The sequence below is a fragment of the Leptonychotes weddellii genome, chromosome 1 (genome assembly GCF_054177405.1).
Source record: "Leptonychotes weddellii isolate Sample4059 chromosome 1, ASM5417740v2, whole genome shotgun sequence".
Taxonomy (NCBI): domain Eukaryota; kingdom Metazoa; phylum Chordata; class Mammalia; order Carnivora; family Phocidae; genus Leptonychotes; species Leptonychotes weddellii.
Window position 1 is genome coordinate 15,618,466 of NC_138369.1, and position 15,201 is coordinate 15,633,666.

The 15,201-nt window shown below is 61.3% G+C and overlaps 2 protein-coding genes across 4 annotated transcripts; one reads left to right on the forward strand and one right to left on the reverse strand.

Moving 5' to 3' along the window:
• The first annotated feature begins 878 nt into the window (after window positions 1–878).
• Window positions 879–9,585, forward strand: APEH (acylaminoacyl-peptide hydrolase). Of its 2 annotated transcripts, XM_006744534.3 has the most exons (22): window positions 879–951; window positions 1,027–1,159; window positions 1,711–1,837; window positions 2,250–2,343; window positions 2,443–2,518; window positions 2,607–2,770; window positions 2,905–3,042; window positions 3,138–3,229; window positions 3,307–3,347; window positions 3,432–3,553; window positions 4,077–4,137; window positions 5,258–5,355; window positions 5,922–5,973; window positions 6,787–6,875; window positions 7,331–7,469; window positions 7,910–7,993; window positions 8,074–8,154; window positions 8,457–8,545; window positions 8,649–8,839; window positions 8,949–9,051; window positions 9,137–9,243; window positions 9,333–9,585. In XM_006744534.3, the coding sequence occupies exons 1-22, from the start codon at window positions 940–942 to the stop codon at window positions 9,436–9,438; spliced, it is 2,199 nt and encodes a 732-aa protein (XP_006744597.1). In that variant the 5' UTR covers window positions 879–939; the 3' UTR covers window positions 9,439–9,585. The 2 variants fall into 2 exon arrangements, with proteins under 2 accessions (XP_006744597.1, XP_081673863.1); XM_081817737.1 differs by lacking the exons at window positions 879–951; window positions 1,711–1,837 and having other exon boundaries at window positions 1,029–1,159.
• A 1-nt stretch (window position 9,586) lies between these two features.
• Window positions 9,587–14,734, reverse strand: MST1 (macrophage stimulating 1). 2 transcript variants are annotated; one of them, XM_006744533.3, is made up of 18 exons: window positions 14,645–14,734; window positions 13,828–13,975; window positions 13,642–13,754; window positions 13,445–13,559; window positions 13,220–13,356; window positions 13,026–13,146; window positions 12,767–12,885; window positions 12,423–12,591; window positions 12,116–12,246; window positions 11,931–12,033; window positions 11,657–11,793; window positions 11,534–11,569; window positions 11,328–11,448; window positions 11,075–11,152; window positions 10,800–10,946; window positions 10,614–10,720; window positions 10,369–10,508; window positions 9,587–10,240 (listed from the first exon to the last, which is right to left on the reverse strand). In XM_006744533.3, the coding sequence occupies exons 1-18, from the start codon at window positions 14,694–14,696 to the stop codon at window positions 10,079–10,081; spliced, it is 2,136 nt and encodes a 711-aa protein (XP_006744596.1). In that variant the 5' UTR covers window positions 14,697–14,734; the 3' UTR covers window positions 9,587–10,078. The 2 variants fall into 2 exon arrangements, with proteins under 2 accessions (XP_006744596.1, XP_030896282.1); XM_031040422.2 differs by lacking the exons at window positions 11,931–12,033; window positions 12,116–12,246.
• Between the last annotated feature and the right edge of the window lie 467 nt (window positions 14,735–15,201).

The window sequence follows — 15,201 nt, forward strand, 5'->3', positions numbered from 1 at the left end:
GCGGCGCAGGCAGAAACCCACCGGCTTACGATCCCCAGCAAGGTGCCACTGAACAGGGCAGTTGAGGGCTGCAGGGACAGATAGCTCTTGGGGTAGGCCTGGTGGCCGATAAGCCCAGGCGACACCCTGAGAGCTCAGCATCCGCCCTTCTTTGCCCGGCAACCCAGGGCTCTGCGCGCTCCTCTCCCCATCTACCTCGGAGCCCCTCCAGGGCAGGGACTGGCACCTGCTGGTGAATGTTTGCCTCGTAATGGACAAGAAGGGAGCCAACGGTCAGTCCCAGGGCTGCGGGTGATGCCTGTTGGGGCGAGCTTCGGCTCCAACTCCGTCTCCCCGGGCCACGCCCTCATCTCCGTTTCCTCTATCCGACCCTCACTGGGCTCTGCCCCCGCCCCGCCCCTATCTTCAAAGATCCATTGATCTGCGTCCCTCCCAGGCCTCGTCCTTCTTAGGGTCCACCCCCGTCCGACCTAGCTTCTTTCACCTCACCGGCTATTCCCGACTCGGGCCTCGCCTCCTCCCCATGCGGGCCATGTCGTCGGTCACACGCCTCGCCCAGCCTAGAGACTGATCCTGTATTCCGTTTCCTAGAGCTAGCTCCTCTCCTCGGACACCCTATTCCCTCCCCTCCCAGCACCAGGCCTGGGACTTGGCCTCTGGCCGCCTCCCCTCGAAGCCCCTGCCCCCACGCCTCCAGGACTCCCGGGTCCAAAGCTCAGATCGCTCTCTCACAGGCCCCACCTCCTCACCCTCGAGGTCCCGCCCCTCTCCTTAGGGTCCTCGCTCATTCGTCGAAGCTCCCGCCCCTCCCGCGGCGCGGCGGTGGCAGACGCAGGGCGGGGGGTGGGGGTGGGGGTGGGTCGCTCCTGGCTCCGCCCCCCGCAGCCTCACTTCCGGGCGCCAGCAGGCACCGCCCTACCCCGGCGGCCGAGAGGTACCATGGAGCGCCAGGTGAGGGCTCGGCCCGCGGTGCCCGTGGTCCTTGCAGCCCGGGCCGGGCCTGACCCTGGTGTGTCCCCTGCGCAGGTGCTGCTGAACGAGCCCGAGGAGGCGGCGGCGCTGTACCGGGGCCTTAGCCGCCAGCCCACGCTGAGCGCCGCCTGCCTGGGCCCGGATATCCTCACCCAGTACGGGGGCCGCTACCGGACGGTGCACACCGGTGTGTGTATGGAGGGGAATCGAGTGGCGGGCCCATTCCGGAGCCGTGCACTCGCGTGGAGAGGAAGGAGATGTGGAGGGGCTTGCTGCTTGGCAGTGCACACGAGTGTGTGGAGGAAGACGGGGCTTGGAGAAAGTGGGTGTGGGAGGGTGCACCCCTCAGAGGACCCTACATACGAGTGTATGGGGGACGCTGCTCGGTGTGTTGTGGCATGGTGTCCTTGAGTGCATGAGTTGAGGGTGTGGGAGTAGAATTCAGACCGGGATACACGGTGTGGGCCTTTTAGTCTCACGCCTCACCATATCCCATACACGTGCCTGGCTCCCCTCAAGTTCTAGGATGGGGGTGGATGCTGGGAGCAGACTAGTGGTTTCTCTCTGACATGCCATCAGCTCAGGCCTAGACTTGAGTTGTGGCCAAGTGTTGTCCATCCTGCTTCCAGAACATCAAGACAGACTGGGGAGGTGGGCTGGGCCTTCCTCTTGAGGGGCTGAGAGGAGCCTGTGCTGGGACTGGTGAACTCAAATTAAGTCTCATGCCTCTCCTCACAGAGTGGACCCAGAGGGACCTGGAACGCATGGAGAACATTCGATTCTGCCGCCAGTACCTGGTGTTCCACGATGGGGACTCAGTGGTGTTCTCAGGGCCCGCGGGCAACAGTGTGGAGACCCGGGGGGAGTAAGTTTGAGGGAAGAAGCTTGTGGGCAAGGCCACAGCCATCTGCAAGCCTTTTATGAAGGCCTGCCATGTGTCTTGGTGCAGGTAGGGCCCTGAAGGGAGGCCAGGAGCCAGGTTCTTGCCTCTTGGGAGCTCAGGTGGTCTTCTATTGACATGGCCTGATAAGCACTGGAGGCTTTGTCCAAACTTGGGCCTGGATTAGAGCCCTTGGGGCTTCAGGGAGGCTGGGGAGAGTAGAGCCTCTGCCCCAGGTAGGAGAGGCAAGGCCAACTGCCATAGTGGAGCTACAAGGGCTGCAGGGGCAGATGTGGGACCAGTCTCAAGAATCTTGTCTAGGAGGTTGTGGCCAGGAAGGGGTAGGATGGGACTGTGTGGGTGGTGACCCTGACCTGCTACCCTATGTCCTCCTCAGGCTGCTGAGCAGAGACTCTCCTTCAGGCGCCATGAAAGCTGTGCTGCGCAAAGCTGGAGGCACGAGCCCTGGGGAGGAGAAGCAGTTCCTGGAGGTGAGACTGCATGGGACCAGGCGGTGGGCGACTGGGGGCTCAGTCCCACAGATGAGGCTCTGTTGGGGGGCAGGTAACCTGATGCCCAGATGTCCTCAGGTCTGGGAGAAGAACCGGAAGCTCAAGAGCTTCAACCTGTCGGTGCTGGAGAAACATGGGCTCGTGTACGAGGATGGTAGGCAGCTGGCTGGTGAGCAGACAGGGTGGACAGGAGGGGCAGCTGGAGTCTAGGGCTCCTCCTGATCAGCCTTCCTTACACCCAGACTGCTTTGGCTGCCTGTCCTGGTCGCACTCGGAGACACACTTGTTGTATGTCGCAGAGAAGAAGCGCCCGAAGGCTGAGTCCTTCTTTCAGACAAAAGCCTTGGACATCAGTGGCAGTGATGATGAGATGGCCAGGCTGAAGAAACCAGACCAGGCCATCAAGGTGCTCATGTTTACGGCCAGTCCATAAAGGCCCTTCTGGGCAGCCTAGGGCTCAAGTGTGCTCCCTGCCCACATCGTGCCTTTCAGAACTGGGGAGGCAAGACAGGCTGGACACTGAGTATCTTGTGTTCTTAGGGGGATCAGTTTGTGTTTTATGAAGACTGGGGAGAAAACATGGTTTCCAAAAGCACTCCTGTGCTCTGTGTGCTGGACGTCGAGAGTGGCAACATCTCTGTGCTTGAGGGGGTCCCTGAGAGTGTGTCCCCTGGACAGGTTAGCACTGACTCGGCCTGCCTCACTCCTGGAGTCTGGGGGCCCTGCTTGAGCTCTGCCCCTTGCTCACACTTGCCCCGGGGTTTTGTCTACAGGCATTCTGGGCCCCTGGAGACACGGGCGTGGTGTTTGTAGGCTGGTGGCATGAGCCCTTCCGGCTGGGCATCCGCTTCTGCACCAATCGCAGGTGAGGAAGCAGGGCAAGGCAGGGGGCCTTGCAGCTCAGGCTGGCTCTGAAGCTGAGTGTCTCTCTGGTGGTTCCAGGTCAGCCCTATACTATGTGGACCTCACCGGGGGTCAGTGTGGTAAGTGCTGGTGCCCACCTGTGCTTTGCTGACATACACTGGCCCTGCCAGCCTGCATGATGCTCACATTTTCATCTGGCCTAGAGCTTCTCTCGGATGACTCTCTGGCTGTGTCTTCTCCCCGTCTGAGCCCAGACCAGTGTCGCATCGTCTACCTGCGGTACCCATCTCTGGTCCCCCATCATCAGTGTAGCCAGCTGTGTCTGGTGAGCTGGAGGAGGGTGGGCGTCGTCAGCACGAGGAAGGGATGGTGGATGAGAGATGAAGGGTCAGCTTCATCTCCCCATGGGCCCCTCAGTGGACCTCCTGTCCTGGGTGCAGTGATGGTGTGAGTTCTGCCTGTTTTCCCAGGGCAGGACCTGGAGGCTGAGAGTGCTGGTGTGGGGGGCTTTGCACCGTCAGGACCCACCGCCTTAGAGCATTCTCTGTCTTCAAGAATTCTCCTCCCTTTGCTTCTCATCTGCCCATGGTCAGGGTGTACAAGGGGCTGGGATACAGCCGGCAGTTAGAGAGTATTAGTCCTTGCCCAAGAAGAGCTCCTTGGGAAAGTCATAGGCCCCTTCGGACATCTATCCAGGTCACCATAAAGGAAATACATCAGGCTTGCGTCAGGTCCTCCCCTCCCCTGAGGCTCCCTAGGGCTGTCAGAGAAGACGATGGGTAAAGAGTTCTGTGCCCTCAGCACACTGCCCGTCTCCCGGTGGGCCTGACCACTGTGTTCTCTTGCAGTATGACTGGTATACCAAGGTCACCTCAGTGGTGGTGGATGTCGTGCCTCGGCAGCTGGGAGGTAAGGGGTGTGTCTCTCGTTGGGTGCAGTGGAGCCTGCAGTTCTGTTTTCCTGCCATCTGTTAGCCCCATGCTGGGTTCTGTCTGAGTGTCCCTCCCTGCTGGGCCAGCTTCAGGCCCAGCCTGAACAGGGAGCGGGGCCGTCACCACGGGACAGTTCTGAGAGAAGGAAGTCAGCTGGACCACAGCTGAGATCAGAGTGGCCCAAGCTGGCAGGGGATTTAGATGGTTTCATCCCCATGTTTCCAGTGGCCGGTTAAAGGCTCTGTTCCAAGGGGTCTCAGAAAGCACACAGGGTTGGAATGTCCTGCTTGAAAGGCTCCAAGCTCAAGGGTGCTGCATTGTCCCACTCCCAGACCCCACTGTAGTGTTTGTCCCATCCAAGCCTTTGAGTCAGTGGGATCTCTGGGTGGGTGGCTCTTGGCTGAGAAGTTCTGGTCAGAGTCTCAGGTGCTCACCACTTTGTTTGGGATCCTGGACCATCCCAAGGACATGAGGTCTCTTTTTTCAGGCCCCCTGGTCAGCTCCAGGGGTTCTGTAGAAAAGTCATGGCCTGTTTATCTCTTTGGGTTGCGGGGATGCAATGGTGGGGAATCTGGTCTGAATCCCAGCTGTTCCTTATTAGCTGTGTGTCCTTGGATGGCGTCCTCACCTCCCTGAGCTTCCATTTATTATCTGTGGGAGGTGGTAGCCCTTGTTTTCTTTATAGCATTATAGTGAGGCTTAAATGAGTGGAATCGATTCAGCCCCCTCTGCCAGGCACTCTGCTGAGCACCATAATGGACAGACAGGGGTCATCTTGGTTCCAGCACTAGGTGCCTACCAGGGGCCCAGCGAGAGCAGCTCATAGGAGAGCCTTTGCATTTCTTCCGAGCAGCTATGGGTTCTCTCAGAAGCCCTTGAGCTCTGCCTCTCCCGGGCCCTCAGAGGCCTCCGGCCCCGGGCCCCTCTCTAGGCAGCCGCCCATCACCTAGGGCACCCCCATGTGTAGGACTGCCATTCTGTCACAGTTGCAGGGGCCCTGGGTAGGGGGGAGTCCCCCAGCAGCCCAGCCTGCCTCATAGGCTTGACCTCCCACACCTCCACCGCTGGACATGGCCTCAGCCCTCCCATCTTTGCAGAGAACTTCTCTGGGATCTACTGCAGCCTGCTGCCTTTGGGATGCTGGTCGGCTGACAGCCAGAGAGTGGTTTTTGACTCAGCTCAGCGAAGCCGGCAGGTAAGGGGCCCTCTGTTGAGAGACAGCCCCTCTGACCAGCCTCCACGGGCCCTGGGCCTGGGGCAGAGCATATGCATACTGCTGGGTGGAATGCCCAGGCCAAAGGTCTTAGGAGCCCCACAGCAGAGTCCTTGGCCTTTCTTTCTGAGGCAGAGGTGCAGTTCCCCTTCCCCCAGGCATTTCCAGCTGGGGGGCCAGGGGGCTGCCATTAGGTGGCCCCCCGAACACTATGCCGATGGAGATAGGACAGAGGCTTTCTCCTAGGGATCGGGTAGGGACACCCACAGTGTGCCAGGCTTCTTTTTGTTGGAGTGTGAGATCATTTGTTCCTCACGCTGGCTCAGGGGCTCAGAGGCGCTCCTTTCCTCGCCCAGGGTCCCGCTGCAAGTGGCGATGGGGCTGGGATTTGAGTCCAGGCTTCCAGACCACTAGCCATGGCAACTGAGGAGCCGTTGCCATGGTTGCTTACAGCCCTGGCCTGGCCCCGGGGTCCCTACGAGGGTGGGGGTGGGGGGCCCAGAGGGCTGGGGGTTGTGGTGCTGCACGTGGCCTCCCCTCTGCTTCAGGACCTGTTCGTTGTGGACACCCAGATGGGCAGTGTGAGCGCCCTGACAGCTGGTGAGCGGGGCTGGTGTGCAGGCCGGCCAGGCCAGGGGCGGGACGGGAGCTCCGGCGCTTGGGCCAGCCCTGGCACCCTTGGCCACTCTGCACCACTGTCCTGCAGCCTTCACTGCGTCTCGCAAGGACCCTGACCATGCAGGACCTTCCCAGCCAACAGACTGCCTCCCCTGCTCCACTCTGCTCTGCACATCCTGGCCCTGCTTCTCAAACCTACAAAATTCTCTCTTGCCAAGATCTGCCAGAGTCATCCTTCCCCGACCTCCCAAACCTCAGGCGGAGGCAACTCTGCTGTCCCAGGGCCCATGAGAAACCCTGTGTTGGCTCCCTCATCTTCCTCTTATCTGGGCCTGTGATTCTGCCCCTAAAATGTCTTTTGAGTCCTCTACCTGCCCTGACTGTAGTCCTTCCTCCACAAGATTCCAAAGTATTGTGCGAAACTGTACCTTGTCATATGGGTTCTGCTAGAGAATCTCCTTGGACCCCAAGCCCAGAATCAGCACCACTCCAACCCCCTAGGCCTAGTTGCCACCCCCGCAGACTGCAGTCATGAAGCCGTGGGTGGACGTGCCATGGGCGTCTGCTGTGGCCCCGGGTTTGGCAGTCCCTGGGCTCAGTTTGCATCTGCTGGATGAACAAGGGACTAAGGAGGCTCACCCAGGGCTGCGTGCAGTGGGGTGTTTGTGACAGTCTTTTTGTGGGTGTTTTTTTGCTTCTCGGGGTGAAAGGGGCACCCTGGCATAGAGCCGCCGGCCTGGGACTCTGGCCGTGCAGGGAGTTGGTGGGAAAGGTGGTGGCATCTGCCTTCTCCAGGGGGGTCAGGTGGAAGCTGGAAGCTGCTCACAGTTGACCAGGACCTCATGGTGGCACAGTTCTCCACGCCCAACCTGCCCCCAAGCCTGGTGAGTGTTGCTGGGCCCCAGGCCAGGAGGTGAGGGTTCTGTGCAGCCTGAGCTCCCCAGGTCAGGGAGCTGGCCTGAGTCTGACTGGGGTTGGTCACTGTGTGGGAGGCCAAGACATGGGCCCAGCCCAGCGTGGCCCACAAGGGTCTGGCGCCCATGGAGAGGAACCACCAGGTGTAGGTCTGCTCTATAAAGAATAGGGTGCCTGGGAAAGTGCCTGGTCCTCTGGTGGAATGGAGCACAAGGAGACAGCAGAGCCTAAAAGCTCAGGAGGAAAGGGTGCGTGCTTTTGTGCGTCTCTGCATATACCAGCTCACAACAGGAGTCTATGATGTACCCTGTGGAGGTGGGTAAAAGGCCCAGCATAGTGCGAGCTGCCCATCTCCCACCCTGGCAGAGGTGGAAGGGCAGGGAGGCAGCCAGGCCACCTATGACACACTCTTTCCCCTTGGCAGAAAGTTGGGTTCCTGCCTCCTGCAGGGAAGGAACAGGAAGTATTGTGGGTGTCCCTGGAGGAGGCCGAGCCTATTCCCGACATTTCCTGGGCCATCCGGGTACTGCAGCCACCCCCAGAGCAAGAGAACTTGCAGTATGGTGAGCTGGGCCGGGGCAGAGGGACACCTCCCAAGTTCCCCAGCACACAGCATCTGTGGTCACCTTCCCTGCATCTGGGGGGTGGGGGTTCTCTGTTCCGCTTGTGCATGCTCCTGGGGAGTAGTGTCCGGGTATGTGGGCGCCTACTCTGGGTATCAGGGCTGGGCATCACCAAACCAAATGCTCTGTGGTAGGGAAACCAAGGCCCAAAGACACCGCCTTATTTGAGGCCTCTGACCACATCTCATCTGGGATGCTGTCCTGACAGAGTGGGGCTCCCTAACTAGGGCAGGAGTATGAGCCTCCTGGGGTCCAGGTGTCTTGGACCAGATCTTTCTTTCAGCGGTCCGCCCCAGACCTGCAGCTATGGCTCAGGCCTTGGCTGGGGAAGCCCCTGGGCAGCGGCTCTGGCTCTGCTGACTCCTGCCTTCTCCCTGCAGCTGGCCTTGACTTTGAAGCAATCCTTCTGCAGCCCAGCGACCCTCCAGATAAGACCCAAGTGCCCATGGTGGTCATGCCCCACGGTAGGCATCTGGTCTAAGAGCTGCTGCCCTCCCACTGCCCGTCCTGGCCAGCTCTTTCACTCTCTGCTCCATGTCTGCAGGGGGACCCCATTCATCCTTTGTCACTGCCTGGATGCTGTTCCCAGCCATGCTTTGCAAGATGGGTTTTGCAGTACTCTTGGGTGAGTGAGCCGGGCCCTGCAGCAGTGGTAGGGCTGTGGAGGGGGATGAGGTGGACAGGCAGCACGGGTACCACCCTAGTCTCCAGGCCTGTCTGCAGCCCGGACCTGGCAACCATTACCAGGGACTTCCATGGAAAGGGTGCTGTGGTCACTGGGCAACAGCCTCAAATCTCTTGGCCCCTGCGCCTCGACAGTCTGTGGAGCAGCCAGCCCCAAGGCCCACTTCACAGAGGGGTGAAAGCGCGACCAGGGGGCTGGGAATGTCGCTGACCCCCCCTGTCTGGTTCCTCCCTGGCCTCCAGTGAACTATCGTGGCTCCACGGGTTTTGGCCAGGACAGCATCCTCTCCCTTCCCGGCAACGTGGGCCAGCAGGATGTGAAGGACGTCCAGGTAGCAGGGGCCGGGGCTTCTGGACAGGCTGGAGGGTCACCTGTCGGGGTGTGTTCTGTTCGGGCGGGCAGCTGGCTGCAGCACACTTTGCCCCACCCTGTAGTTTGCAGTAGAGCGGGTGCTCCAGGAGGAACACTTCGACGCTGACCGAGTGGCTCTTATGGGTGGTTCCCACGGTGGCTTTCTCTCCTGCCACCTGATTGGTCAGTACCCTGAGACCTATGGTGCCTGTGTGGCGAGGAACCCTGTGATCAACATTGCCTCCATGATGGGCTCCACCGACATCCCTGACTGGTGGGTGTGCTCCGCAGGCCCCTGCCCTTCTCTGTATCGCCTCATCCCCGACACGGAGCCCCCGCGGGCTCCAGGGCTCCTGGGGCTGCTTCAGTGCAGTCTCTTGCAGGTGCGTGGTGGAGGCTGGTTTCCCCTACAGCAGCGACTGCCTGCCAGACCTCAGCGTGTGGGCCGAGATGCTGGACAAGTCACCCATCAAGTACACCCCTCAGGTAGGCAGCCGTCCCCCTGCCCGGTACGCTGCCAGTCTCTCCAGAGCCCCGGGGCCCTGCTCACCACCACTCCCCACACCCCCAGGTGAAGACCCCGCTGCTCCTGATGCTGGGCCAGGAGGACCGGCGCGTGCCCTTCAAGCAGGGCATGGAGTATTACCGTGCCCTCAAGGCCCGGCACGTGCCTGTCCGGTGAGTGCGGCAGGCCGGCCCTGGCAGCTGGTGGGCAGGTGAGCAGGGGAGAACCGCCACCCTTAAACGTGGCTGCACAACCACTGCAGGCTCCTGCTCTATCCCAAAAGCACGCACGCGCTTTCAGAAGTGGAGGTGGAGTCGGACAGCTTCATGAACGCTGTGCTCTGGCTGCGCACGCACTTGAGCAGCTGAAGCCCCGCCTCCCTGCAGGAGCCTCGCTTGGCTCTTGGAGAGCCCCGGGGTCTGGCGGACCAGCGAGGGGATTCCTGGGCTGTGGGTTTCATGGATGGGTGAGCCAAGGAATGTAGGCTATACGGTCATAATAAACGAGGACACAGAGTCTGGTTCCTGCTGGTACTTTATACCCAGCCATCCCTAACCCCAGCCTCACCACTGGGGTTCAGAGTACTGTAGGCCCTGGGTGTGGTAGCCTTAAGGACCTCACCTACCTCCAGCATGACGGGGAGGGGACAGTGAGAGGCTCAGCTGCTGCCTGTCAGGGCCAACTGGGATCTCACTAGGCTGGCTCCCTCTGCTGCAGGCTTTTCTGCTAGAAACTGCCCTGCACCACCCTCCTCTTACCAGCAGTTTAACTAGGGAACTAGTGAGGACCTGCCCTTCCACCCCGCCTGCAGGCTAAGGTAGTCCTCGAGTGAGGTCTCCCAGCCCAGCTCTGCTGGGCTTGAGCCACCCAGGCCCTAGCAAGGGCGTACACCAACTGATTTCCCAGCAGAAGCTAAGAAGCAGCCTGCAGAGGTGTGAAGAGGAGAGGCAGCTTTATGTCTGACAGGAAACTCTGTCCTCTCCCAAGTACATGAGATCGAAGTTGGGCCTAGCCCAGCCGCATGACCTTGTGAATCCAGTCCGTAAACACAGAGACGCGCATGAAGATGGCTGGCCAGCGGGGCCGGGCGCACACTCGGTTGGGGATTATAATTCCCTCCAGGACCCAGCAGTCATGGGTAAAGCAGGCAAGTGGGCCCCCGTAGTCACCCTGGTAGATGGAAGACCTGGTGAGGGGGCCCTGGGCCAAGGCAGACACTAGCCTCCTTGGGGATAAAGTAGTACATTTTCAGGTTCCCGGACCCTCCCTGAGCTGGGAATGGGTGCCCCAGCACTGACCTCACAGGCACCCACAGGGGCCAAGAGTCCCTCAGTGCACATCTCATTCTCCCGTACACGTCCGCGGTGCTTGACGTTACATTCCTGGTTGGAGATGACGTTCAGCGAGGCCACATTTAGGACTTTGTTGTTCCCTGTACCTACAGTGGTAAGAATGGGAAGGAGGAGAGGGCCTCTGGGTAGGATCTGAGGCTAGGCCTCCTGGCCTGGGGTAGCCCATGCCCCTGCACGGTGTTCTTTCTTACCTTTGGTCTCACCCCAGCCTGCGATCTCACACTTGGTGCCTGGAGGCACCACATACCGCTCAGGGGGCAGGCAGATCAGGGCCACTCGCTGGTTCAGGGTCACAGGTCTTTAATGGGAATGAGGGTGCTCAGCATGTAAGCCCACAAGGCTCAGCCCCACCTCACACCTCTTGACTTGTCACACACCTCTCCAGCTTGAGCAGAACAAGCTGGGAGCCTGAGGGCCCGCACACCATCTTGGCCACGGGGACCTGCTGCAGGCCTGGCTCCCCCGGCTGTGGGTTCTGGAACAGGGTGCCCAGCCACACCTCATAGCCCATGAGAGGCACATGGCTGGGGGAGAAGCTCTGCTAGACCAGTCGTGACTCATAGCCTGCTGCCCCAAGGCTCACCTGGGAAAGGTAGCTAAGGGGAAGATGAAGGCAGGTGGATGGGACTGGGTCCCCAAACCCAAGGCTCACCAGGAGGAGAAGCACTGCCGGGCGGTCAGAACCCACTGCTCCTTCACTAGGGAACCCCCACAGAAATGCTGGCCCTGCCTGAAGGAGTAGAGGTTAGGAGAGAACAGTGAGTTCTGGGACACAGGCTGGACTTGCAATCTCTTGGCTAAGACCCCCGAGGCCAGGGACAGGTTCCCACTCCCCAGGCATAAGTGCAGAGGATATAAGGATATGCCCTCGGCTCCTCTCTTGAGGAGAGGCAGTTGTGCCTCACCGATTACGCAAGCTGACTGTCCAGGGCGAGTTCCCAGGCTGGCCCCCCACCACACGCAGCCTGGAGCGCTGCTGGTCCAGGCGGGTCACCCTCTTGCCACACTTCTCAAACACCACCTGGTCTGGGGCATAGAATGGGCCTCGGGAAACTCCGACTGGATGGAGGCCCCTAAGAGGCCCCAACCCAGGCCTGGCCCAAGTGCATACCTGGGGGCTCCAGGATGGACGGTGGTTGGTCATCATCTGAAAAACCAAGTTCACCTGCGTTGAGGGAGCCAGCCCTCTAAGGTGGAGGCTGGGGGGCGGGCCCCGAGCGAGTGTCGCGCTTACCGCAGCGCCGCAGTGCACAGTAGTCGAACGGAGTCCCCGGGTCCGTAGTGTAGCACCAGGGCCCGTGGCTATCCCTGTCCGGGTTCCGGCAAAAGTTCTCCTCCAGATGCGCGTGGGGGGCGGAGGTGGGTGTGAACCTGGGCGGGAGAGGACGCAAAGTCCTAGCAGGGTAATCCCAAACCCCTGCCGGGCTCGTTAGAGAAGTGACGGCGTGCCGCCTTAGGGGAGCCTGTGGCCTTGGTCCGGGAGGGGCCGGGCGCGCGGACCGACTCACTGCGGCTTGTGCGGCATCTCCGCAGACCAGTGCTGGCACGGGACGCCCTTGCGGGTCCTGCTGACCGAGCCGCGGTACCGCTCCCCCACGCCGTTGTAGCAGTCTGCGGCGGGCGGGGGCGGCCGTCAGCCGGTTCTCGTCCCAGCCCTCCGGCTCCAAGCTCCCAGTCCCAGCTTGGGCCTTACCTTCGGGCCGCACGTCGTCGGCGCAGCGCGGGATCTGGTAGCAGAAGGCCACGCGCATGCCAGGCCGCGACGTAAAGCACCAAGGCGCCTCGGAGCCGTCGGGGTTCCGGCAGAAATTCTCCCGAAGATCCCTGGGCGGGCGCTCCTCTCAGTTTTTGGTGGGGCGCAGCCCACCGGCCGGCCAGCCTCCGGCTGGAGCCCCGCCCCCCTGCGATCCCCCCACCTTCAATCAAGCTCCGCCCCGGGACCCCACTCCTGAGGTCCCAGCTGCAAAGGTACGCCCCCCAGCGGCGGCCCGCCAGCTCACTTGCAGGCGTATTTCTCCGGAGCAAAACGATGCTGATGCGGGTTCTGCGCGTCCCACCGCTGGCAGGGCACGCCCGCGGCCGTGGTGTTGGCCGTGCCCCGGTAGCCCTCGCCCTTCCCGCGGAAGCAATTGAGCGTCGTGGCCTCGTGGCGCGGCTGTGCCTCGGACCCTTGGATGGACGGGTCGGAGCCCGAGCGGGAGCTGAGACCGCGGCCGGGGCGGAGGCCGAGTACAACTACCGCGGGCCCACCGCCGGGTCACGCCCAGTCCCTCCTCTCTCCGCAGGCAGGCCACGCCCCCCACGTTTCCCAGGTGCCCTCCCAGGCCCCGCCCTCGGACCCTACCGCAGCGAGGGAGGTCGCAGAACTCTCGCTCCACCTGCGGGTCGGTGGTGTAGCACCAGGGCCGCTCGGAGCCGTCAGGATTCCGGCAATAGTTGTCGTCCAGATCTTTGTCAAGGAACCTGGGGGCGGTAGCGGGGCGCGAACAAGACCCTGGGCCTCGGGCCCAGGGTGGCCCCTGCCGTATTCCCGGGTCCCGCCCCTGGAGTCCTGGGCCCTCCTCTAGTCCGGCCCCCGCGATGCCGCGCCCGCCCACACGTACTTGCCCGGCTCAAAGGGGTGCGCGTGCGGACGCTGCAGGTCCCAGCGCTGACACTCGCGTCCGGACTCGGTGCGGTCCACTGCGCCGCGATAATCCTCGCCATTGCACCAAACGCAAGCGGCTGGAAAGACAGGCCGGTGGGTTCGTGGACGGGCGTGGGCATGCTCCTCCAGTCTCGACCCAGAGCCGCTTACCCTCCCGGCAGGACTTGATGCCACAGCTCTGGAAGCGCACTGCAGGGTCTGTCGTGTAACACCAGGGACCTCCGGGGTCCCGGTCAGGGTTGCGGCAAAAGTTCTTCTCCAAGCCGTTCCGGAGTGTGGGCGTGTACCTGGGGGCAGAGAGCAGCAATTCAATGCGTGCTAGGGTGGGGGCAGGCGCCGGGCCGGGCAGGGACCGAGGGGAGGTGTCTGTCTTACTTGTGGTCATTGGGGAACCTATGGCTCCAGTGCTGGCAGGGTAGGCCGCCAGTGGTGATGGCCACTGTGCCCCGGTACTTGACCCCATTGTCCATGATGCAGGTCTGCACATAGTCTGGGAGGAAGAGACCCATTGTCAACAAGGCCTGAGGCCTCAGCAGCCCTATCCCTGGCCCACCTTCTCCACAGCCACTTACCTTTCTTTTGGAAGAGGTCACAGCGCCCCGAACGTTTCAGCTGAGTATAGGGTGAGTATTGGGTCCATGGCAGCAGTTGGCAACCGTGGCTGCTCACATTGTAGTGGAAGGCCCTGGGAGGACGAGGCACAGGGTCGCCCAGGTTCACCTGCCACCCAGTCTTACCTAAGTCCTGTAGTCACTCACCTGCAGTCCAGTAGGGGCCCGCAACGCCCTGCACACTCCTCAGCATCTGCCACATCCTCTTGCCAAGGCCCGGGCCCCACTGCATGCCGCAGGTGTTGCAGTTCCGTACCCCGGAGCACCTGAAAGTCATTCAAGGGCGAGCGCTGCCCTGCGGGGGTGGGCGTGCACGTCAGTGCATTTATGTCCGCACATCCACACTTCACGCAGGGGATCAAAGCTACAAGGCCCCTGGGATGGACCCTGTGGGCACGTTCAAGGGTGAGACCCCTGTACGGGGAGAAGCAGGCCCAGACATGTTAGTTACCACCAGTGGTCATGTTTACTAGGCAAGGCACTAGGCTCAGGTCTAAAACCTACAGTATAATGAGAGCAGTGGGTGATGGTGCTTGCCCTGTGGAGCTTATTTCATCTCAGCAACACCAAGGCTCAGAGCTGTCCTATTACCCAGGCAGAGGCCCAGCCCAGGCATTCTGACTCCAAGTCTGGGCTCCCATCAGCAGCAGGGCATACGCTAGGTTAGAGGGTTAGATTAGGCTCATGAGGGATAACTGCCTGATGTGCACATGCATCTGTGCGGTTCCCACACTGCCTCAATGCTACAGCAGACATTCTAATTCTAATGCAGGCATTCTAATGCAGGCCTGAATAGGCAGTGTCCAGATGTATTCCTGGGGCTACCCAGCTCTGCACAAGAAGCCAAGAGCATTCATTGGCTCCATGCCCAGTAGGAAAGTGAGCTCCTGGCCTGAATAGCAGAGTGGGCCCAGGGATGACCGCTTCCTGAAGGCAAATGGGGATCAGGGTGGGGGGCACTCACCAGGGGCCCCTGAGCACTGCGTCAGAAGCAGCAGGAGTGGGAGCCACCCCATCCTCCTGGCTGGAGGTTGCACTGTGACCCACCACAGCCCTATCCGGGAAGTTGTGAAACCTGTCCCTACGGGATTGGGTGGCTCTGCCTCCACACCCCCACTCCAGGCCTGCTGGAGCCTGACCTGAGACCCAGTGGCCGGAATGGGGGTGGAGCCAGGCCTCAGGCCCCCGGGGTGAAATGCAAGGGCCCTTACTCTGGCACGGTTAGCCCCTGCCCTATGTAGTGGGCAGGTGTTCAGTGGGGACACTTGATGTGCCCTGGGGTGGGGTTGGAGACCCTCTGCAGCCTACGTTGCTCTGAAGGGGAGAGTGGTGTGGGCATGATTGGTGCCAGAGGCTTGGGTTCTAGCCCCTGGGTGGTGCGATACTAATCTTTTCTGAGCCTCAGCTTTTCCCTGTAGAGTGGCAAATGTTCCCTGACCCAGCCTCAAAGCAGCCTGCCCCTTTTGCTGACTTATCAGCCCCAGCTGTAGGCAAGTCAGCCCACACCCCAGCAGCAGAGCC

Coding starts and splice junctions, on each gene's coding strand:
- APEH (XM_006744534.3), top strand. Junction 1,160..1,710: donor CTACCGGACGGTGCACACCG/GTGTGTGTATGG, acceptor CTCTCCTCACAG/AGTGGACCCAGAGGGACCTG. Junction 8,155..8,456: donor GGGTTTTGCAGTACTCTTGG/GTGAGTGAGCCG, acceptor CCTGGCCTCCAG/TGAACTATCGTGGCTCCACG.
- MST1 (XM_006744533.3), bottom strand. CDS start 14,696: ATGGGGTGGCTCCCACTCCTGCTGCTTCTGACGCAGTGCTCAGGGGCC. Junction 10,947..11,074: donor CGGCAGTGCTTCTCCTCCTG/GTGAGCCTTGGG, acceptor CTTCTCCCCCAG/CCATGTGCCTCTCATGGGCT. Junction 10,241..10,368: donor CCCCTGTGGGTGCCTGTGAG/GTCAGTGCTGGG, acceptor TCCATCTACCAG/GGTGACTACGGGGGCCCACT.